The sequence below is a fragment of the Rhinopithecus bieti genome, unplaced genomic scaffold (genome assembly GCF_001698545.2).
Source record: "Rhinopithecus bieti isolate Rb0 unplaced genomic scaffold, ASM169854v2 scaffold_36008, whole genome shotgun sequence".
NCBI lineage: Eukaryota > Metazoa > Chordata > Mammalia > Primates > Cercopithecidae > Rhinopithecus > Rhinopithecus bieti.
In genome coordinates this window covers 2,120,136-2,144,326 of record NW_016816204.1, presented here as the reverse complement: position 1 = coordinate 2,144,326, position 24,191 = coordinate 2,120,136, and the positions used below count along the sequence as shown (strand labels likewise).

The 24,191-nt window shown below is 41.8% G+C and overlaps 1 protein-coding gene across 5 annotated transcripts in view; it reads right to left on the bottom strand.

Annotated features, from left to right (window-relative positions):
* MICU1 (mitochondrial calcium uptake 1) overlaps positions 1–24,191 on the bottom strand; it is a 267,615-nt gene that overhangs the window by 45,324 nt on the left and 198,100 nt on the right. For all 5 annotated transcript variants that reach the window (XM_017854624.1, XM_017854626.1, XM_017854627.1 and 2 more), the window contains one exon: positions 10,942–11,079. In XM_017854624.1, the coding sequence (XP_017710113.1) occupies positions 10,942–11,079 (138 nt within the window). The remainder of the gene's footprint in view (positions 1–10,941; positions 11,080–24,191) is intronic.

The following is a 24,191-nucleotide window of genomic DNA, read 5'->3' as shown; positions in this document are numbered from 1 at the left end:
AGATCATGCCACTGCGTTCCAGCCTGGGCAACAGTGAAACTCTGTCTCAAAACAAAATAAAACAAAACAAAAAAACACAAAACAAAAAACTTCATGACCCTGACTAAGGCAAGAGTTCTTAGATGACACCCACAAGCACAATCCATAAAGGGAAAAAAACTGATTGGTTAGACTTCATCAAAATTAAAAAAATCTGGGCTTCAAAATAATGAGAAAATAGAAAAATCACAAGCTAGGAGAAAATACTTGAAAATCATATATTTGATAAAGGAGTTGAATCCAAGTCAGGCACGGTGGCTCACACCTGTAATCCCAGCACTTTGGGACACCAAAGCAGGTGGATCACCTGAGGTAGGGTGTTCGAGACCAGCCTAACCAATATGGTGAAATCCCGTCTCTACTAAAAATACAAAAATTAGCCAGGCTGTGGTGGCAGGCACCTATAATCCCAGCGACTCAGGAGGCTGAGGCAGGAGAACTGCTTGAACCTGGGAGGCAGAGGTTCAAGTGAGCTGAGATTGCGCCACTGCACTCTAGCCTGGGTGACAGAGGGAGACCCTGTCTCAAAAAAATAAAAAAAAAGGACTTGTATCCAGAATTATATAAACAACTATTATAACTCAATATATGGGAAGTCCAACAACCTGATTTAAAAAAGATGTGAATAGATAGTTTACCAAACAAGACAAGTGAATGGCTAATAAGTACATGAAACAATGCTTAGCATCATAGGAAAATACAAATTAAAATCACAGTGATATACCACCACACACCTATTAGAATGACTGTAAGAAAGAAGACAGATAATAACAGGTGTTGATGAGGGTGTGGAGAAACTGGAACTCTTGTACATTCACGTGGAAATGTGAAATGGTTCCGCCACTTTGGAAAATGGTTTAGCAGTTTCTCAAAAAATTAAATTTACCATACAACCCAGCTACTTGACTCCTAGGAATCTTCAACAAAAATGAAAACACAGGTCTGCAGGATGACTTCTATGCAATGTTCACAGCAGCATTATTCCTAATAGCCCAAAACTGGAAACAATCCAAATGTGAATGGATAAATAAAATTTATCCAAGCAATAAAATGCCATTTACTCTTCTGCAATATAAAGTAATAAACTACTAATACAAGCATCTACATAAACTTTAAAAATATTGTGCTAAGTAAAAGAAGCCAGATACAAAAGACTATCTTATATTATTGTATTTATATGAAATGTCCAGTAAATGCAAGTCTATAGAGACTGAAAGCCGCTTTATAGGTGCCTGGGGCTAGGGTAGAAATGAGTAATTGCCCGGGGCTAGGTAGAAATGACTGAAAGCTAGCAAGAGGGATCTTTTTGGGGTGGTGGAAATGTTCTAAAACTGAATGGCAGTGATAATTGCATAACTGCAAATTTACTAAAAATCACTGAATTGTACAGTTAAAATGGATAACTTATGGTATATAAATTATACCTCGAAAAAAGTTGTTAAAAAATACAAAGCAGTCAGCATAGATGAGAAAAGGAAAATGTAGCTTCCTTTGGAGTCAGCTGTAAAGCGAGATATCTAGTGCTGACAGGCCATGAAGAGTGCAAACACACTGTAATGGATGATTCCCTCATCCTGCCTTTTAATCAGTCACAGCAAATCCATCTACCAGGAGCCAATCTAATTGCCCAAGTTCTGTCTGTGGCCCACTGAAAAAAACAGTCTCCTTCCTTCCTTATATCCCATGCCTCTCAACAATCTTGTCATGTATCCTCTGCTCAATCTCCTGCTTATTTATTTATTTACTTATTTTTTTGAGACAGAGTCTCACTCTGTCATCTAGGATGGAGTGCAATGGAGCAATCTTGGTTCACTGCAACCTTCGCCTCCCAGGTTCAAGCAATTCTCCTGCCTTAGCTTCCCAAGTAGCTGGGAATACAGGCACCTGCCACCATGGCTGGTTAATTTCTTATATTTTTAGTAGAGATGTGCTTTCACCATGTTGGCCAGGCTGGTCTTGAACTCCTGACCTCAGGTGATCCACCTACATTGGCCTCCCAAAGTGCTGGGATTACAGGTGTGAGCCACTGCGCCCGGCCTCTCCTGCCTAGTTTTAAAACAATTTTAATTAATATTTTTATACCAGGTACAAAGCAATTCTTTCTGAACGCTGTCCTACATGTGGCCCATGTTACCTATTTCTTGGGTACCTTTCAGAGGTATTACTATGCCTGTCTTGCTCTAATAAAGCATCTTCCTATTGCAAACCCCAGACTTCTCTTCAACTGTTGCCTGGGAGTAGGGGAAATTATACCATTTCTGTTACTTATATTTCTACAAGTATCTAACCTTTCTGAAACACCACTTTCTTCATATCTTCATCTCTTCCACTCACAACATGCCCATGATTTCCTACTGTCAACTGGATAAACCCCCAAACTTCTTAGCCTGGGATTTACAGTCCTCCACCATCTGCTTCCATAACTTACCTTTCTAGCTATCTTCCTAGGAATCTTAGGCTGGAATCTGGCAACACTGGTTTTGTTTCCCTAAAAACTTGTGCTTATTTAAACCATGGAGAATAAGGAGTGGCAACAAACAGGATGATTAGTAAGAAGATTACGGACTCTGGAATAAGAATAAAGCTTTGAATCCTGGTGCCACCTTCCTAAGACAGTGTGTGATCTCAGGTTAATAACTAAGGCTCAGAGGACTATTTCTCACCTGAAAAATAATAATTCTATCTAATATCTACCAAGCAGGTAGATAGATAAGGTATGTAAAATGTCTAATACACAGAAAGTACTCTGTAAGTGGTAGATATGAGTGCTTAGTAATTTGGCAGGCTAATTACTACAGAACTAGTGATAATGCATTTATTCTACTAAGCTCTGAAGTAGGTTGTCTTCTCTGGAATGCTAGAATATGTAGGATCTTGAGGGATAGGGAATAGAGGAAAAGTTGATGTAAATGAAATTCATTGTCAGGAAAGTAATACAGGGAAAACTCATAAAACTAAATCTCCTACAGTAATTCATAGCTTAGTACTCCTTTGGGGAAGGGAGGTTTTAAAACTAATTATTAAAAAAAAAAAAAAAAAAAAAAAAAGTAGAGTTCCAGTCTTTTTAGTTTTATGGCCACATCTCACATGCTATGCTACATAGTGACTGGCAGGCACCTAATATTTGGAGTTAATGAGTTTTCAAGGGGTATGCTAGCAATTTCTAGAATCTGATATTCTACAGATGACTAACGTGGATCAAATATCTGAGAATAAGTGAAAAAGGTGACCTCACATATATTAGCCATAGATGATATGAAAACTTAATCATCTAATAGTTTTATTAGAACTGTTTGATAAGTACTAACTGCTTAATGGCTAGTAGCAGAATTAATAAGCAATCATATACACAGAAGGCTGTTGGGGATAGGGTTATGACAGGAAACACTTAGCAAAAGCAAATGTCTTTATAAGCTTCTGCTTGTCAAAATCCTACTCCACATTTAAGGCCAAGTTTGAATTGTACTTCCTCCAAGAAATCTTACTCGGTCTCTTTAGCTGGTTCTAATCTTCCTCCTTAGTGCTTCAAAAAGATCTCATACCTTTAATAGAGTACTCAACACATTTATCATTGCATTTGACAAGCACTTACCACCATACAGAGGACATGCAAAGATGAGTAAGGCACTGCTTTCAAGAAGCTCAAAGCTAAGTGAGTTGCCTTGCTTTACATTTGTTTAAAATCTGTTTCATTCCAGTAGGAATGCTAAGTTCTCTGAGGCAGACACTGGTGTGCTCACTACTGCATTCCCAGTATTCAGAAGAGTGTTTGGCACATAGTAGGTGCTCAATAAATATTGAATATAAATGTGAATATAGAATTATAGAGTTCTTTGCTACATATTTTTTCTCTTACTAGACTATTACAGACTTAAGAAATAGATATAGTTGTGCCAGGTGCAGTGGCTCACACCTGTAATCCCAGCATTTTGGGAGGCCAAGGCGGGCGGATCACAAGGTCAGGAGATTGAGACCATCCTGGCTAACACAGTGAAACCCCGTCTCCACTAAAAATACAAAAAAATTAGCTGGGCGTGGTGGTGGGCACCTGTAGTCCCAGCTACTCGGGAGGTTGAGGCAGAAGAATGGCGTGAACCCGGGAGGTGGAGCTTGCAGTGAGCCAAGATCAGGCCACTGCACTCCAGCCTGGGTAACAGAGCGAGACTCCATCTCAAAAAAAAAAACAACAACAAAAAAAAGAAAAGAAATATATATAGTTGTAAGGATAACGGATGGTCTTTTTCACAGCACCTGGCTTAGTGTCTTACACACAGCAATATCTGCCATTGAACTGAGTTATAATTTTCAATTTCATCCTTAAGAAGTTATTAGTAGCTTCTGCACTCATAGAGAATCACCACTGTGAATTATATTTATGAAGTCTCAGAAAACTCTTTGTTAAATAAAAACATAGGGGTTGTTCAGAGCATCAATAGAGTAATTTTCATCAAGCATGGCAGGTTCCCCAGTTCTTCAAACTATTACTTAGGGATAAAACAGCTAGGGACACTGATGGAGCATTGCATCTCTAGGGCAGTGACTCACAAGCCTAGCTGCACACTAGATTTACCTGGGAACCCTTTGTATTAGTCCGTTCTTTGCTGTTCATAAAGAGATACCTGAGACTGGGTAATTTATAAAGGAAAGGTTTAATTGACTCACAGTTTTGCAGGGCTAGGGATACCTCAGGAAACTTACAGTCATGGTAGAAGGGGAAGCAAACATATCCTTCTTCACATGGCAGCAGGAAGAAGAATGAGTACCTGGTGAAGGGGGAAGCCTTTTATAAAACCATCAGATCTCATGAGAACTAACTCACTGTCATGAGAACAGGCTGGGGGAAACTGCCCCATGATTCAATTATCTCCACCTGTTCCCTCCCAGGACATATGGGGATGATGGGAACTACAATTCAACATGAGATCTGGGTGGGGACACAGCCAAACCATATCACCCTTTAAGAAACACTTCTGGAATTTCTCATGCAGAGGGTTAAGAAAACCCCAAACCACTGATGACCGGACTCACCTACTGAGCCTCTGATTTAATTGATTTGAAGAGGGTCCAAACAACCACACTCCTTAAAAATTCCTAAAGTGATCCCATTGTAGAGAAGCACTGCCTTAGAGGAACAGTATGATTAGGTGAAAAGCACTTTCTTACGGAAAAGACAAGATCTGGAATAGGAAGCCTTGTATTTTAGACCAGACTCTGAATGGGTTATTAACTTCTCTTTCTGTCTCTATGAGAAAAAATGCTGTGAAACATTTCACGGTCATTATATTTATATGCAATTTTTAAATTTAATTTTATTTTTATTATTTTTTTATTTTTATTTATTTTTTATTTTTATTTTATTTTTTTGAGACAGAGTCTTGCTGCTGCCGCCCAGGCTTGGAGTTGGCAGTGGCCGGATTCTCAGCTGCACTGCAAGCTCCGCCCCCGGGTTCACGCCATTTCTCCTGTCTCAGCCTCCCGAGTAGCTGGGTACTACAGGGCACCGGCTCGATCGGCCCGCTAGTTTTTGTAGTTTTTAGTAGAGACGGCGGTTTCACCGTATAGCCAGGATGTCTCGATCTCCCTGACCTCATGATCCGGCCCGTCTCGCCCCCCAACCCAAAGTGCGGGATTACAGCTTGAGCCAACGCGGGCCCGGGCCTTTATTTTTTATTTTTTTTTTGAGACGGAGTCTCGCTCTGTTCACCCCAGGCTTGAATGCAAGTGGCCGGATTCCAGGCTCATGCAAGCTCCGCCTCCAGGTTCATTGCCATTCTCCCTGCCTCAGCCTCCGGAGTAGCTGGGACTACAGGCGTCCGCCACCTTGCCCGGATAGTTTTTGGTATTTTTTAGTGGAGACGGGGTTTCACCATGTTAGCGAGGATGGTCTCGATCTCCTGACCTTGTGATCCGCCCATCTCGGCCTCCCAAAGTGCTGGGATTACAGGCTTGAGCCACTGCGCCCGGCTCTATGTAAAAATTTAATACCACCACTAGGACCTTCAATCTCTTAGGTCTTGTTTGATATCTTGATACAGAACCTCACACAGAAATTGATTAATGTCAGCCAAATGAAAACTTAGATTTTCATGTTAACAAATCCAAAGTGGAATAAAAGAAGCAATTAGAAAGCAGATGGCGATTCCCCTTTTATAGGAAACGGTCCTAGAGAGATGGACTCGTAACCTTAGGAGCAAAGGCCCTTCATTGACACTCACTTTAGTTAATTGCTATGTTCACAAACTATTTAATCAACATGAGAGGACAATCAATCTTAATCTCATTGCTAACACAGGCTAGAAATTCTGGGCCAAAAGTAATTTAACACTGCAGATTTTCATCATCTGACAAAATTTGTCCTTTCATTTTAGAGCTCTTTTGCAAGGTCTTCAGATCCTAAATTAACTCCTGTCAATGCTCAAATACTCTGTTCCTTCAAGGGAGATGTCCCTAATGCCCAATTTATTGCTTTTAAGTATAAATTCATAATGAAATATGAATTCATCTATCATGATAGATAATTAAAGTAAAATCAATATCTGAACCAACCTTTAAAAATAAGCCTGGTCAAAATAAAGGAGCATGTCTGAATGCAAACACTATACTTCCAGCATAGGGGCTAAAAAATCCACCTATACATTCATAATCAGTTTTTTGAAATTACGATTTCCAACAGACATGAGCTAAGTACTGGGTAGTGTAGAAGTGCTCTATGGGAGATAAATGTTTTTTCTCTGTCACTTTCCATTAATGATGAGTTTTCCCCACAGTCAAGAGAACACCTGCTGTGGGAAAAGGCTGGACTGAGTTCACAGAAGCTGACACTTCCTCTCAGAGTCCAGCCTGCCCTCATTTGCAGCCCACAGCCTGGTTCAGAGGTCCTTTCAACTTTTCAACATCCAAGACAAGGAGGAAAAAGTCTGGCTGATAAGAAGGGCTTTCCACCAAGTTGGGGCAATGCTATGCATACAAGATTTCTTGCACAAAGACTAACTAGGAAACTGGGACAAGCACTAGCAATCCTCTATCTTATTTTCAATTATTGAATCTTTAAAGCTAGAAGGGCCCTTACAGCAAGCATCTAGGATAAGCCTCTCAATTCATGAGGCCAATAAGGTTAAGTGATTTGTCTAATGACTCTGAGGCAGAAGTTGATCTCAAGTTTTCCATCTTCATGCCTACCATGCCATACTACCTTGGTCATATGGTTTGGCTGTGTCCCCACCCAAATCTTGAATTGTAGCTCCCATAATGCCCATGTGTTGTGGAAGGGACCTGGTGGAAGGTAACTGAATCATGAGGGTAGATCTTCCCTGTGCTGTTCTTGCGATAGTGAATAAGTCTCAGAAGATCTGATGGTTTCATAAAAAGGAGTTCCCCTGCACATGCTTTCTTTCTTGCCTGCCACAATGTAAGACGTGTCTTTTCATTTTTTTTCTTTTTTATTTTTTTTGAGACGGAGTTTTGCTCTTACTGCTGAAGCTGGAGTGCAATGGCGCGAACTCGGCTCACCACAACCTCCACCTCCTGAGTAATTCTCCACCGCCTGAGTGATTCTCCTGCCTCAGCCTCCTGAGTAGCTGGGATTACAGGCATGCACCACCATGCCGGGCTAATTTTTTGGATTTTTAGTAGAGACGGGTTTCTCCATGTTGTTCAGGCTGGTCTCCAACTCCCGAACTTAGGTGATTCGCCCGCTTTGGCCTCCCAAAGTGCTGGGGTTACAGGCGTGAGCCACCGCACCCAGCCATAAGACATGTCTTTTCTTCTCCTTTGCCTTCCGCCATGATTGTGAGGCCTCCCCAGCCATGTGGAACTATGAAATCAAATCTCTTTCCTTTATACATTACCCAGTCTCGGCATGTCTTTATTAGCAGCAAGAGAATGGACTAATATACTTGGCAATCTCTCATGGAATATTTTTAGTGCCAGGTTAGATTCTTGGTCATGGTCAGATGGTAGCCATTGTCCAGTGGGAAGAGTACTGGGCTGGGAATGAGAAGATCTGGGTTCTAGCCTTAGCACTGCTTTGTGTGTTTGTGTGTGTGTGTTCTCTTAGAGGTCTCGATTTTTATTTATTTTTTTAAGGCAAGGTCTCATTCTGTCACCCAGGCTGGAGTGCAGTAGCATGATTATAGCTAATTGCAGCTTCAACCTCCCCAAGCTCAGGTGATCCTCCCACCTCAGTCTCCTGAGTAGGTGGGACTACAGGCACATGCCACCATGCCTGGCTAGTTTTTGTACTTTTTGTGGAGACAACGTTTCGCCACTTTGCCCAAGCTGGTCTTGAACTTCTGGGCAGGAGAACTTCTAGGCAGGAGAATCATTTGAACCCAGGAGGTAGAGGTTGCAATGAGCCGAGATCGCGCCATTGCATTCCAGCCTGGGCAACAACAGTGAAACTCTGTCTCAAAAAAAAATAAATAAATGAAAAGAAAAAGGCCGGGCCTCCCAAAGTGCTGGGATTACAGGCATGAGCCACCGTGCCCGATGAGGCCTGACCTTTTAACTGGTCTCTGCTTCTATTTGTTCATCTCACTCTCAGATGCTGACTCAGTCCTATCATCTTTTCTTTTTTTTCTTCTTTTCCTTTTTTTTGAGATGGAGTTTCATTCTTTCTCCCACGCTGGAGTGAAGTGGTATGATCTTGATTCACAGAAACCTCCACCCTTCCTCTGCAACCCCCCTTCCCCGGGTCCAAGCAATTTTCTTGCCTCAACCTCCCAAGTAGCTGGGATTATAGGTGCCCACCACCACGCCTGGCTAATTTTTGTACTTTTAGTAGAGACGGGGTTTTGCCATGTTGGCCAGGGTGGTCTTGAACTCCTGACCTCAGGTGATCTGCGTGTCTTGACCTCCCAAAGTGTTAGGATTACAGGCATGAGCCACTGTGCGCAGCCACCACCTTTTCTTTCCTTGTACCAAGTGCAGCTGGTGTTGAAGGGTACCAGAGAGCAGCATTGCTAGAGTGTTCCACAAACCCATGGTCTCCAACCTCAAGGCTGTTCAACAAACTCTAACTCATCTCCTGAATTCTAATAGCCTTATTATCAGTCTTTCTGTTTCTATGCTTGCTCTTCTCCAAACTATCTTCCATAAAACACCCAGAATTGTCTCTTTAAACGTAGATACAACCAGGTCATTTCACTACTCACAACTCTTTAATGGCGTTCCAATGCACTGTGAGTAAACTCCAAACTCCTTCCATTCTTATGAAGTCTTGCATGTTCTGTTCCTCATATCCCTCTCTGAGCTCAGCTCAGGCCATTCACCTTTTTGCTCAGAACCTTCTATACAAACTCGTCCCCTTTCTGTTCTTCACACATGCCAGGTTTGTTTTTCCTGCTTGTTATGGACTGACTCCACCCCTCACCTCATTCATATGTTGAAGCCCTCCCTAACCCCCAGTGTGCCCAATGTGGTTGTATTTGGAGATGGGGCCTTAGAGGAAATAACAAGGCTAAATGAGGTCACAAGGGTGGGGCCCTAATCTGCTAGGATTAGTGTTCTTATAAGAAAAAACACAAAAGAGATTTCTCTCTTCATGCACACATACTGAGGAAAGGCCGTGTGAGGACACATTGAAAAGGCAGCTACCTGCAAGGCAGGAAAAGAGCTCTTATCAGAAACTAAATCAGCTGGCACCTTGATCACAGGCTTCTAGCCTCCAGGAATGTGAGAAAATAACTTTCTCTTGTTAAAGCCACCCAGTCTGTGGTATGTTGTTACAGTAGCCCAAGTAGGCTAATACGGTGCCTTGGAATTTGCCTATGTGATGTCCCACTTTCCAGAGCCTCCTTTTCCACCTCTCTCCTTTCTCTGCTTCTGTAATTTTCACTGAATATGCCTTCTGACTAGACCACTCTAATGAAACAGCCCTCTCAAAGGTCACCAATTATTGCCATTTCACCAAAACCAATGGATGTTACCACCTTTACCTTACTGGATCCTCACTGTTATATGTGACATGGTAGACCCCTCAGTTCTTGAACCCTCTACTTCCTTGGCTTTGATTTCACTACTCTCTTTAGGTTCTTTAGGTATTCTCTTTTTCTTTTTTTTTTTTTTTGAGATGGAGTCTCACTCTGTTGCCCAGGCTGGAGTGCAATGGCACAATCTTGGCTCACTGCAACCTCTGTCACCCGGTTTCAAGTGATTCTTGCACCTCAGCTTCCGAGTAGCTGGGATTATATACGCGTGCCACCATGTCCACCTAATTTTTGTATTTTTAGTAGAGATGGGGTTTCACCATGTTGGCCAGGCTGGTCTTGAACTCCTGGCCTCAAGTGATCCACCTGCCTTGGCCTCCCACAGTGCTGGGATTACAGGTATAAGCCACGGCACCCAGCTTCTGTAGGTATTCTCTAACCATTTCTTCTAGATTTGCTTCCTGAGCTGCTTGAATGTTTGTGTCCCATTGGCTTCCGTCCTTGGCCCATAGTTCTTTTCTGTAAAATACCCTCCTTGGGCAATCTCATCTGTTCTTATGGTTGTAATGCTAACATGTGTTGATGATTCCCAAACCTATCTCAGATCTCTAAGGTAACGTGAATATGCAGCCGCCTGCTGACCATCTCTGGTTGGATAGTCCACAGGCATCTTAAATTTAAGATGTCCATGACTGAACTCTTTATTTTCCCATCTAAACCAGTCTCTCTTTTAAAATTCTGAATTTCAGTTGGTGCCACCCTTTCTTAAACAAGAAATCTGGGGTGATTCTGGACGCTGTCCTCTTCCTCACCCACTGCTTATTTCTTTTCTCCCTTTGGACCTTAGGTACCAGAAATGAATTAGGTGTAATCATTGGTTCATGAAATACTCTCACCATTATGTTAGTACCTTCATATTAAATAATAAGCATACATTCCCACAGTTTCTTTTCTTCCTCTAGCCAAAGCTACCTACCTTTCCTTCTTTGAAGTGCTTCTTGAGCTGCCTCTGCATGGCGGTCAGCTTCTTGGACTGCACCCCACTGTAGGCAAGTAGCATGCCACCAAACTGCCTCTCAGTAATTCTCCCATCCACAGGGTCATGGCGTTCGAACTGGGAGGGAAACAGAAAGAGTGTTCCTGGGGTCAGTGGAAAGTATTTTGACACAGAACATGGAATGATCAGCTGTGTTTGATGGCAGAAAATAGCTGATGACTGGGATTATATTTTTGAGCTACAATTCTCAGTAAGATATGCAGAAACTAAGAAACAGAAGCTCCAGGTTCTTATCCCAGATCTGCCACTTACTATTGTCAGAGACAGTCAAACCAGAGCAACAGCATCTTGAGCATCTTGAGTAAGGGCTAGGAAAAATGAGGCTGGGACTTGCTGGGCTGCATTCCCAGGAAGTTAGGTATTCCTAGCCTCGGGATGTCTATGGTTAATGGAACAGATTGATAACGTTTACTGAACAGACCCAGACTCAGCAATGTCCTGATATCCTGTATCTTGTGAACAGAAGCATTCCTAATTTTGTTTTAAAGATAATAATATTGATTACGCTTCTAAAAAATTCATAAAGGTCTGAGAGTATAATTTTAAAGAAGAGTAATATATTTTCAAGTTTTCCCAAAATACCAATAAAATGTCAGGACATTGATAGAGATAGGACTTACATATGAGACGCGAAATAAGAAAGTTAAGAGTGAATTTCTCTTTCAGCTCTCATTTCTTCAGTTAGCTCAGTAAGTTGATAGATACCTAAATTTGTTTCCTCAGTGGTGAGACTGTGTCAATGAGCAAGACATAGAACTGTATTTTAATACAATTACTTTTGTATAAACCTGTAACAGTGACCATTCCCCCCCACCCCCCTTTTTTTTTTTAAGATGGAGTTTCACTCATCACCCAGATTGGAGTGCAATGGTGCAATCTTGGCTCACTGCAACCTCCACCTCCAGGTTCAAGCAATTCTCCTGTCTCAGCCTCCCGAGTAGCTGGGATTTCAGGCATGCACCACCACGTCTGGCCAATTTTTGTATTTTTAGGAGAGATAGGGTTTCACCATGTTGGCCAGGCTGGTCTTGAACTCCTGACCTCAGGTGATCCACTGGCCTCGGCTTCCCAAAGTGCTGGGATTACAGGCATGAACCAACATGCCTGGCCTAACAGCAACCATTTGCTGAGTATGTACTATGGTCCAGGTATTTCACCCATATGTTCTTTTTTTAATGACTTAAAAAATTTTTTTTGTAAATAGAGATGGGGTTCTCGTTATGTTGCCAGACTAGTCTTGAACTTCTGGGCTCAAGCAGTCTGCCTGCCTTGGCCTCCTAAAGTGCTGGGATACAGGTGTGAGTCACTGTGCCTATAGTCACTATAACAGCCTCTGGAGCACCTATTGTTAGCTCCACTCTGCAGATGAGAAAACTGAGGTAACATGCAGCTACATGTGACAGAGCTGGGATTTGAATTCAGCCCTATTTGGGTCCAAAGACTATCTCTCAACACCACACCATTTCCTACTTCTGAGTACATTCGCTTCCTGTAGAATAGCACTGTGTTGTTTTGGATAAACTTATACAGCCATGGGGCTTAGTCACATTTAAATGAGACACAAAACTATGCCCAAAGAAATCAACATCATCAATTATTAGGTGAAAGCCTCTTTTTCAGCACTGCCACTGCATATTTGATGTTTGTCACACCATCATTCTACAGAGCTGATTAATTTTTGACAATACCAAAAGTTTTCAGGATTCAATTTAAGTGTGACTTATGACTCAGTTTACTATCCTGACACAAAGTGGAGGACTGACACAGTTTTCTAAATGGGCATACTTTCTGCAATGTTTAAATCAGATTTCAGTGAAACCTGGGTAAAAGTTCACCTATGGGCTTCTTCAACGCGTGTGAAACAAGGCTGTGCTCCCTGCTCTCCAGGACAGACTTGAATGATTTAGAGTGTTCATTCTACCCTTATGTGGAAGGTTTCACAGCTGTGGGGCAATCCCATGTGTTGGAACTAGACGAATTTTCAGCTTTATCTCACCAGATAGACTCATGGTCGAAAAGTTTCTTGTTTGTGACACTGGCAGCAGCTGCAGCTTGCTCAAGGCTTACAAAAGGCCTTCATTTTCTGTTCTCCATAGGGGCACAAGGCCTCGCCTCTGTTTTGTTTCAGACAGTAAGGTCAATTTCCAGCAGAGACGCCCAAGCAACAATTCTAATGCTCAGATTACCATTTTTACTAATGTTCTTTGAAAACTCAGACTTGTCTTTTGGTAATGGGCTCTATTATGATTATTTTTAAGTGACTGGAATCTGAAAGGGCTTAAAAACAATCAACTTCCACTTGTCCAAGTCGTACGGCTGCTTCGAAGCTTACTACTTCAGCTCTGCAATTTGATTTTGGGCAGCACCTCTCCTTTTAGGTTTTTAGGCTCTTCTGAGGCAGGACCCCCCTTATTTCTGAGGTCTTAAACATGGCTGGAGGGAGCCATGGAGATCTGTTTTCCTTTACACGCAAAACTGCTAATGGAAACAGACTTGAACTAATGTCCTATTTGTTCAAAATTTATTAACTGAAGAACCTACTACGCTAAGGCTGGGGAAGTCTGAAGGTAGTATCTCAAGAACCTTCATTAGGGTTAAATTTTCAAGGGCAATAGCTAGATGTCATGTGGCTGCAGGGGTCAAGTGTATGCAGGGTTAAACACTGCTAATCCAAAAATCCCAAATCTGAAATGCTTCAAAATCCAAAACTATTTTTGTTGTTGAGCGACAGAGTCTTGCTCTGTTGCCCAGGCTGAAGTGCAGTGGCATGATCTTGGCTCCCTACAACTTCCGCCTCCTGGGTTCAAGTGATTCTCCTGCCTCAGTTTCCCAAGTAGCTGGGACTACAGGCATGTGCCACCATGCCCAGATAATTTTTGTAGTTTTAGTAGAGACAAGGTTTCAGTATATGTTGGCCAGGCTGGTCTCAGACTCCTGACCTCAGGTGATCCGCCTGCCTTGGCCTCCCAAAGTGCTGAGATTACAGGCGTGAGCCACTGTACCTGGCCCCAAATCCAAAATTTCTTGAGCACCAACACGATGCTCAAAGATCATGCAAAAGGGAAATGTTTATTGGAGCATTCTGGATTTTTTTTTTTTTTTTTCCCAGACAGGGTCTTGAACTGTCACCCAGGCTGGAGTGTAGTGGCACAATCATGGCTCACTGCAGCCTCAACCTCCTGGGCTCAAGTGATCTTCCCATCTTAGCCTTCTGAGTAGCTGGGACTATAGGCGTGCACTACTACACCTGGCTAATTTTTGTATCTTTTGTAGAGATGGGGGTATCCTATGTTGCCTGGGCTGTTCTTGAACCCTTGACCTCAAGCTATCTGCCCACCTAAGGCCTCCCACAGTGCTGCAATTACAGGCGTGAGCCACAGTACCCGGCCTGAATTTTGGATTTTTGGATTAGTGATGCTCAACCAGTAAGTGTAACGCAAATGTTCCAAAATCTGAAACACCGCTGGTGCCAAGCATTTTGGATAAGGGATACTCAACTGCTATCTTAAGCTGGGACAATCCTGTGGGTGCACTCCTGGAGTGCCATATGCGTGTAATCAATCCCCAAGGTTGTGGGAGGATCTTCTGAGGAAAGACACAGGTTATTACAAAATTATCATAATGTAGAAAAGTTCTAATTGCATATGTGGAAGCAATTCAAATTGCTGGCTTATATTTTACTTCACCCAACCTATTTTCCACTAATGTTGGAACCTCTGATGTTCTACTTCAATGAAAATGAAAAGCCTCCACTGTGTTTGATTCTGAGGCACAGCATGTGTGCACTCCAGCACACCACCCACCATCTGCATTGTTTTTCCGTGTCTAGGAAGAGAGCTTAACCGCCTCACATTTCCCCTTCGGCAGCCATTGCCACTTTCTCAAATGGATACAAGCTGTTGTTTCCCTGTTGTTCCCCAGGGGGCTGCAGGGTAGGCAAAGAGGAGCCAAAAAACTGCAAGGTTTTTCCTGGCTTTCTGTTCACACTGCGCCTCTTGTTCGCACTCCTGTCCCTTGTCGTTTTGGAAGGACAGATGGTCTACACATATCTAGATGAAATTACTTAAGAACAGGAAACCAGGAAAGGAAGAAAACATGTATTATGAACAAAGGCCAAAAGTAAGGTTAGAAGCATAGTAAAAGGAAAAAGAAATCAGTATCTGCAAGTGAGTCTTCATTTATTGAAGACTTTTGAGGTTAATGTATCCAACAAATGTAAACAGCCTTCTTCTCTTTCATACAGTTATCTTTCAAGGGACTCTGTCCATTCCCCAGAGTAAATCCTATCCTCATACAAGTTTTCAGAATGATAAATTTTGGGGACCAGGTATAGTGGCTCATGCCTGTAATCCCAGCACTTTTGGAGGCTGACATGGGTGGATCGCTTCAGCCCAAGAGTTCAAGACCAGCTTCAGCATCATAGACCCAATCTCTAAAAATATATATACATAAATATAAAATATATAATATATATATTTATATATTAAAAAGAATTATACATTTCTTGATAGGCTTCTGTACTGTGTAGTGCAAGATTGCATAGTGATCTCAAGCTGCTGAGCTGAACACATCTGTGTTTTTGAATCTGATAGTATGTAGCTTTTGAGGTCCTAACCATGCCACTGTGACTACTATCAGGAGTCTCAGAATAACTGTGTTATGTCCACCTAAAGGAAAATGATTACAGGCAAAGTTCTTGACTGTAAACCTACCCAGTGAGCATGACATATACATTTCATAGTTTGAATGGAAATCTATGTTACTGCAATTGACCAGGGACACTCAAGAGCCAAGGTCAGACTGCCAGGAGCCTGAACTTTCTTGATCTTTAAAGAGGCAGCTTTATTGCAAACACTAACAAGGTTGTGTTTTGACTAGCTGGCAAACTGAGGAAGAAGGTTCACAATCTAGAACAGAGGCAACACAGTTTAGTGCCCTCAGCAGGGGCCAAAACAAGTCATTAGAGTCTTGGCCCATAAGATTATAGATTACCAAACTCAACTGCTAGAGCTTTCTACTTCCAATCTAAACATTCCTTCCATTTTATTTTATTTTAATTTTATTTTATTTTTGAAATGGAATTTTGCTCTTGTTGCCCAGGATGGAGTGCAATGGCACGATCTACACTGCAGCCTTCGCCTCCTGGTTCAAGCAATTCCCCTGCCTGAGCCCCCTGAGTGTCTGGGATTACCGGCGCTCACCACCACGCCTGGCTAATTTTTTGTATTTCTGGTAGAGATGGGGTTTCACCAAGTTGGCCAGGCTGGTCTTGAACTCCTGACCTCAGGTGATCCACCTGCCTTGGCCTCCCAAAGTGCTGGGATTACAGACGTGAGCCACCGTACCTGGCCTCCTTCCATTTTAAAATGGTTTTTAAGAAAACATTTCAGGTTGGTGATCAAATCAACTGACTGATGAGTACCAATCAGAACAGTCAGACAAGGAAAAGGTTAACCCTCCAGCCTGACAGTCAAAACCACGAAGATAATAAGATTAATGGATGAATTTATTACAAGATAATAACACTCAGGAAATATTTGACTGAGGGTACCAAGGAAAAATATTTTAGATTTGTAACAAAAGTTTTCAAGGTTTGATATGCTTTCGTTTCATTCCACAGAAGGTATTATACTGAAGTGACTAAGAATACAGACTTTACAATCAGGAAGGCCTGGATCCAAATTCTGACCTGAACCCATACTTGCTGGCTGTGACTTCAAGGAAGCGGCTTACCCGTTCCGAGGGTTCAAATCTTCTTACCAAAAAATAAAGATAATATTTGTGACCTCAAAGTGTTGTTGTAAGGATTAAACGGGATAATATATGTAAAGAAATTAGTACAGAGTTTGACACCCAGTTAACATTCAATAAATGGGCCAGGCATGCTGGCTCACACCTGTAATCCCAGCACTTTGGGAGGCCAAGGTGGGAGGATCACTTGAGGCCAGGAGTTTGAGACCAGCCTGGCCAACATGGTGAAACCCTGTCTCTACTGAAAATACAAAAATTAGCTGGATGTGGTGGTGTGCGCCTGTAATCCCAGCTACTCGGGAAGCTGAGGCAAGGGAATCAGTTGAACCTGGGAGGTGGAGGTTGCAGTGAGCCAAGATTGTGTCACTGCACTCCAGCCTGGGTGACAGAGCAAGACCCTGCCTCAAAAAAAAAAAAAAAAAAAATTCAATAAATGCAGCAATTATTTTTATTTATTATTCAACACATTAGAATGACTTCAGGATTAAACTACTTAGAGTTGCTTAAAGCAGAACACCAACTTAATAACCTGTACCCTTGCTGTAATTATAAAACAGAAAATCTGGCATAAAGGAAGAGCTCAATAAATATGTATTGAATGAACACAGACAAAACACAAGAAAATTCACAACACTTCTGTCCTATTGTTGGGAAGGTTTCCTATCTAAGGCAAGGAATATCTTTACATTTATCTCTTAATATCTACTTCCATGATACTGATTTCTATAAGGAGAGTCTTGAGAATGCCATTCATTTTGGCTAATCAGTAACATATCTGAGTGCTTATACTTGCCAGGTGCTGTCCTAGGAACTAACCTTTGATAATTCTCGCAATGCTATATAACAGGTAATAGTATTACTCTATTTCATAGACAGAGAAAAGTGAAATAACTTGCCCACACAGTTAATGTGGAGAGAAATTTCTCTCTGGTCTCAGAATCAGAACAGTTGATATGTTCTTATTTTAAAGTCAATGTGAATCATGTTTTCCTTTTTATCCTGGTTACTGGAAAGCTTATAGTCAAGTTTGTGGACCTCTTCTAGAATAGGAGACATTATGACGTACACTTTTCATACTAACCTTACTTTTCTTAAAAGAAAGTTAGGCTTTCTTTTACTTTCTTCTTTAACTTTAATTTTCAGAAAGTTTTACTTTTGTCTCACTGACTGTACTTTTATGACTTTCTGAAATCCCTTCTTGAAAAGGCAAGATTTTAAAAAATGGCATTGGACATCTAGGCTGTTTCATTTTTTGTCTATGATAAATACCACTCGATAAACTTTTCTGAACTTAATTTTCATCATTATTTTAGGAATTAATCCCTAGAAACAAAATTTTGAAATATAAATTATGGGCTCTTTAAAATTTTATTGTGAAATATTTGACATATACATAATAATACATAAGACAAGTTATGAAGCGTAATAAAACAAACACCATGAGCCTCCCACTTACCCTGAGAAAGAAAGCACCAGTACTCCATTTGAAACCCATGCCCTACCTCCCTTTTCTAGTACATTATTATTATTATTATTATTACTATTATTTTTAGATAGAGTCTTGATCTGTTGCTCAGGCTAGAGTGCAATGGCATGATCGGGCCTCACTGCAACCTCCACCTTCCAGGTAAAAGCAGTTCTCCTGCCTCAGCCTCCCGGTAGCTGGGACTACAGGCATGTGCCACCACGCCTGGCTAATTTTTATATTTTTAGTAGAGACGGGGTTTCAATTCATTGGCAGGCTGGTCACGAACTCCTGACCTCAGGTGATCCGCCTGCCTCAGCCTCCCAAAATGCTGGGATTACAGGCGTGAGCCACCATGCCTGGCCTATTATTTTCAATAGTTTAAAACAGAAGTTTGTATTCCTAAACAATATACTGTTTACTTTTGCTTCCTTCCACACTTTATAAAATGGTATCACACTGGATATATTCTTTTGCAATTTGTTTTTTTTAATCCACATTATATTTTAAGGATTCCTACATGTCACAACATTTAGCTGTGCTTCTTTCATTTTTACTGTTATAGATTTCTACTGCTTTAAATATCTCTCTCTCTCTCTCTCCATCCATCCATGCATCTATCCATCTATTCTTTGAGATGGAGTCTTGGTCCGTCATCCAGGCTGGAGTGCAGTGGTGTGATCTTGGCGCGCTGCAACCTCTGTCTCCTGGGTTCAAGTGATTCTCATGCCTCAGCCTCCTGAGTAGCAGGGATTGAGGCGAGCACCACCACGCCAGCTAATTTTTGCATTTTTAGTAGAGACGGGGTTTCGCCATCTTGCCCAGGCTGGTCACAAATTCCTGGCCTCAAGTGATCCTCCCACCTTGGCCTCACAAGGTGCTGGGATTATGAGTGTAAGCCATTGTGCCCAGCTTCTACCACTATCTACGTATCAGTTTTCCTACAAATGGACGTCTCCATTATTGTCAGCTGTTTGCTATTATGAACAATGCTGTTATGAACATTTTTAGGTAAGTGCGCTGGTGAAAGAATAACAAGAGTTCTGAGACTAGGGTGTATATCTGGACGTGGAACTGCTGGCTTTTCAAGATAATGTCCAATCATTTTGCAAAATAATCACACTAACACTTTTTATCTGCTATGTATAAGAATGCCCACTGCTTTGCATCATCATCAGCACTTAGTATTGTCAGTTTTTATTTTTTGCCAGTCTCTTGGGTCTAAAAATGGTAGAGATAAACTATTTAATGCTTCCGATGTATTTTGCCAAATTAATTTCCAGAAAGATGTATCAATTTGCAATCCCACTAGTATATATGAGAATATACATTTCTTAGGATCCTTAACAAAATCAAACATAATAAAAAATTTTTGCTACAGGAAAAGTGACAACTCATTTTAATTAGTATTTCTTTGATTACTAGGTTGACCATTTTTCTAACATATGTAGTGCTCATTTATATTTCTTCCTGTGAATTTTTTATGTTCTTTGTCTATTTTTAAAATAGCAATGCTGATATTTGTCTCATTAGCTTAAGATTAAAAATATTTGTTTTTTGTTAATGTATTGCTTTTTTTTTTTTTTTTTTAATTTGAGACAGGGTCTCACTCTGTCACCCAGGCTGCAGCACAATGGTGTGATCAATGCTTACTGCAGCCTCAACTTCCTTGGCTCAAGCAATCCTCCCACCTCAGCCCCAAGCAATCCTCCCACCTCAGCCCCCTGAGTAGCTAGGACTACAGACATGTGTCACCATGCCCAGGTATGTTTTTAAAAAATTTAATACAAATAAATATAAAAACTAAATTTTCATTTTGTAGAGACGGGGTTTTCCTCTGTTGCCCAAGATAGTCTCAAACTCCTGGCCCCAAGTGATCCTCCCACTTTGGCCTCCCAATGTGCTGGGATTACAGGCGTGAGCCACCATGCCTGCCAATTTTTTTTGCCCAGTGTATCAGCCCATTTGCATTGCTATAAAGGAATACCTGAAGCTGGGTAATTCATAAAGAAAAGAGGTTTATTTTGGTTCTGCAGGCTGTAGGGGAAGCATGATGCCAGCCTCTGCTTCTGGTGAGGGCTTCAGGGAGTTTACAGGGATGGTGGAAGTTGAAGCAGGAGCAGGCATATCACATGGTGAGAGTGAGGAAGAGAGAGGGGGAAGGTTCCAAGTTGTTTTAAAAAAACAGCTCTCATGTGAACTACGAGAGCAAGAACTCATTCATTACTATGGGGACGGCACCAAGCCATTCACAAGGGATCCACTCCCAGGACCCAAACACCTCCCACTAGGCCCAGCCTCCAACATTGGGGGTCATACTTCAACATGAGATTTGTAGAGGACGAATATCCAAACCATATTACTCAGTTTGACCATCTGTTAATATTGTTTAGGTCTGTTTTATGTGTGGAAATTTAAAATCTTTATTGTAGTCAAATGTGTGGATCTTTTTCTTTTTCTTTTTTTTTTGAGATGGAGAATCACCCAGGCTGGAGTGCAGTGATGTGATCTTGGCTTTCTACAACTTTTGCCTCCCGTGTTCAAGTGATTCTCCTGCCTCAGCCTCCTGAGTAGCTGGGATTACAGGTCTGTGCTACCATGCCCAGCTAATTTTTGCATTTTTTAGTAGAGATGAGGTTTCACTATGTTGGCCAGACTGGTCTTGAACTCCTGACCTCAGGTCATCCTCCTGCCTTGGCTTCCCAATGTGTTGGGATTACAGGCGTGAGCCACTGGCACCTGGCTTGTGGAACTTTTTCTTCACAACTTGTTTTTTTTTGAGACAGAGTCTCGCTCTGTTGCCCAGGCTGGAGTGCAGTGGTGCAATCTCGGCTCATCACTGCAACCTCCATCTCCCGGGATCAAGTGATTCTCCTGCCTCAGCCTCCCGAGTAGCTAGGATTACAGGTGCATGCCACCATGCCCGGCTAATTTTTGTATTTTTAGTAAAGACAGGGTTTTACCATGTTGGTCAGGCTGGTCTCGAACTCTTGACATCGGGTGATCCACCCGCCTCAGCCTCCCAAAGTGCTGGGATTACAGGTGTGAGGTACCATGCCCAGACTACAACTTCTTTCATTGGCTTATATTCTAGGGAATCTTTCCTCATTAGATACGAAGGTAATTAAATATTGACCTACAGTTTCTTTATTTTAAACAAGGAAACATAACTTAAAATATTGAAACACCTCAATATCAATCAATGATGATGATTAAATCCTTAGAACAAAATAGCAGATCATCAGCTCAGTTTGTTTTAAAAAGTCCTCCAGTACCCTGACTTTAACTTTTCTGAATGCTTGGGAATTTGGAAGAGAATGGGGGCATTTACCTCTAAGTTAATCACATTCCCCTTGTGGAGGGAATAATCTTGAGTAAATCCAGTCCATTTACTTTTTTTTTTTTTTTTAACCAGTTGAAATGTATGTCATTAGGTATGGAGAGATGGAGAAAGTGGGAAATAATAATTCAGTTCCAAAGCAAAGAAGGCCTAAACGGGCCATTTTCCTTACTTAGAAAAATTCTCTAGATGGTTAAAGAACAATCCATATTCTATCACTTATAATGGCAAACATTTACACATCACTTATTACGTTCCAGAGCCTATACGAAGTGCTTTCCATCAACTCAGAGAGCATTTTAAATTACATAAAACTTGTTGGTTATCTTTCCTTCAGACCTTGATCAATATGAACAAGACTTAAACTCTGGCAGAATTAACTGCTATTTAATATTCTAACCAATCTATGAAGTTAATGTTTCTATATGAAATTGCTAAAAATTCCACGACATTTTCCCTTTTAGATGACTCTTCAGCAAGCAGAAGTTCTTATTATATCCAATTTCTGCTTTCAATAACATCAAAAAACCCTAGTCTTGTGTTACATACTTCTCCGAGATTTAGAAGGCCCAACATTATTCAGAGTTCAAGGATATTCTTCTTTTCATATGAGATTTTAAGAGTTTTGAAAACAGAGAGACGTCTGTTAGAACAAAATATAACAGCTCCAATTTTAGGAGTTAAGAACCAAGGACTAATTGTAGTAGGAAAGCAAACTGCTATTTTCTGTCACCTGAGTGTCAGTTTGCTTTCCTGTAACTCCATCAAAGAGCACTCTGGGATCTATTGCTTAGATAAAAATATTAATATAACACATTCCCACACTCCTTTTGTCCTAGCATTGCTGACAGCTTATCAGTATTCATAAGAGAGTTGGAGATTTAGCTTGTTAATATACTCAACACCTAAAGACCCCTATACCAGGTTTGACATGCTGACTTTTCCTAAAGATGTGGCAAATTGTGAAAAGCAGTAATGAATGTGAAAAGCTGTTAGGAAGTAATGATAATAATTAACATACAGGATTTACTTCGGGCTTAGCAATCCATAGTTGATTATCTCCTCATCAATGTGAGTAACTGAATAAATAAAAATAAAAATGAAGAAATAAAGGCCAGGTATGGTGGCTCATGCCTGTGATCCCAGCACTTTTGGAGGGAAGGTGAGGGTACGGCTTGAGGCCAGGAGTTAGAGAACAGCCTGGGCAGCACAGTGAGACCCTGACTCTACAAAAATTTAAAAATTAGCTGGGCATGGTAGCACGTGCCTGTAGTCCCAGCTACTTAGGAGGCTGAAGTGAGAAGATCACTTGAGTCCAGAAGTTCAAGGCTGCAGTGAGCTATGATCATGCCACTGCACTCCAGCCTGGGCCAGAATGAGACCCTCTCTAAAAAAAAAAAAAAAAAAAAAAAAAGAGAAAAGGAAAGGAGGGGGGCACGTTCCAAGATGGCTGAATAGGAACAGCTCTAGTCTGCAGCTACCAGCACAATCGATGCAGGAAACGAGTGATTTCTGCATTTCCAATTGAGGTATCTGGTTCATCTCACTGGGACTGGTTGGACAGTGGGTACAGCCCAAGGAGGGCGAGCTGAAGCAGGGCAGGGCTTTGCCTCACCTGGGAAGCGCAAGGGGTCAGGGGATTTCCCTTTCCTAGCCAAGGGACGCTGTGACAGAGTACCTGGAAAAACGGGACACTCCCACCCAAATACTGCGCTTTTCCCCAGGTCTCAGCAACTGGCAGACAAGGAGATTCTCTCCTGTGCCTGGCTCAGCGGGTCCTACGCCCACAGAGCCTTGCTCACTGCTGGCGCAGCAATCTGACATCAAACTGCGAGGCGGCAGCCTGGTTAGGGGAGGGGCATCTGCCATTGCTGAGGCTTCAGTAGGTAAACAAAGTGGCTGGGAAGCTTGAACTGGGCGAAGCCCACCACAGCTCAAAAAGGCCTACTGCCTCTAGATTCCACCTTTGTGGGCAGGGCATAGCTGAACAAAAGGCAGCAGACAACTTCTGCAGACTTAAATGTCCCTGTCTGACAGCTCTGAAGAGAGCAGTGGGTTCTCCAAGCACAGCATTTGAGCTCTGAGAATGGACAGACTGCCTCTTCAAGTGGGTCCCTGACCCCTGTGTAGCCTAACTGAGAGACACCTCCCAGTAGGGGCCGACAGACACCTCACATAGGTGGCTGCCCCTCTGGGGGCAGATGCTTCCAGAGGAAGGATCAGGCAGCAATATTTGCTGTTCTGCAATATTTGCTGTTCTGCAGCTTCCGCTGGTGATTCCCAGGCAAACAGTGTCTGGAGTAGACCTCCAGCCAACTCCAAGAGACCTCCTGTCTCAGCCTCCTGAGCAGCTGCGACTACAGGCATGAGCTATCATACTCGTTTAATTTTTGTATTTTTGGTAGAGATGGGGTTTTGTCATGTTGGCCAGGCTGGTCTCAAACTTCTGACCTTAGGTGATATGCCTGCCTCAGCCTCCCAAAGTGCTGGGATTACAGGCATGAGCCACAGCACCTGGCCTGTCCTTTATTTTTTGAAAATACTTTTCTCTTTCTCACCTTATAGACTACTATCTATGTGAGAGTCTTTTTTTTTTTTTTTTTTTTTTTTTTT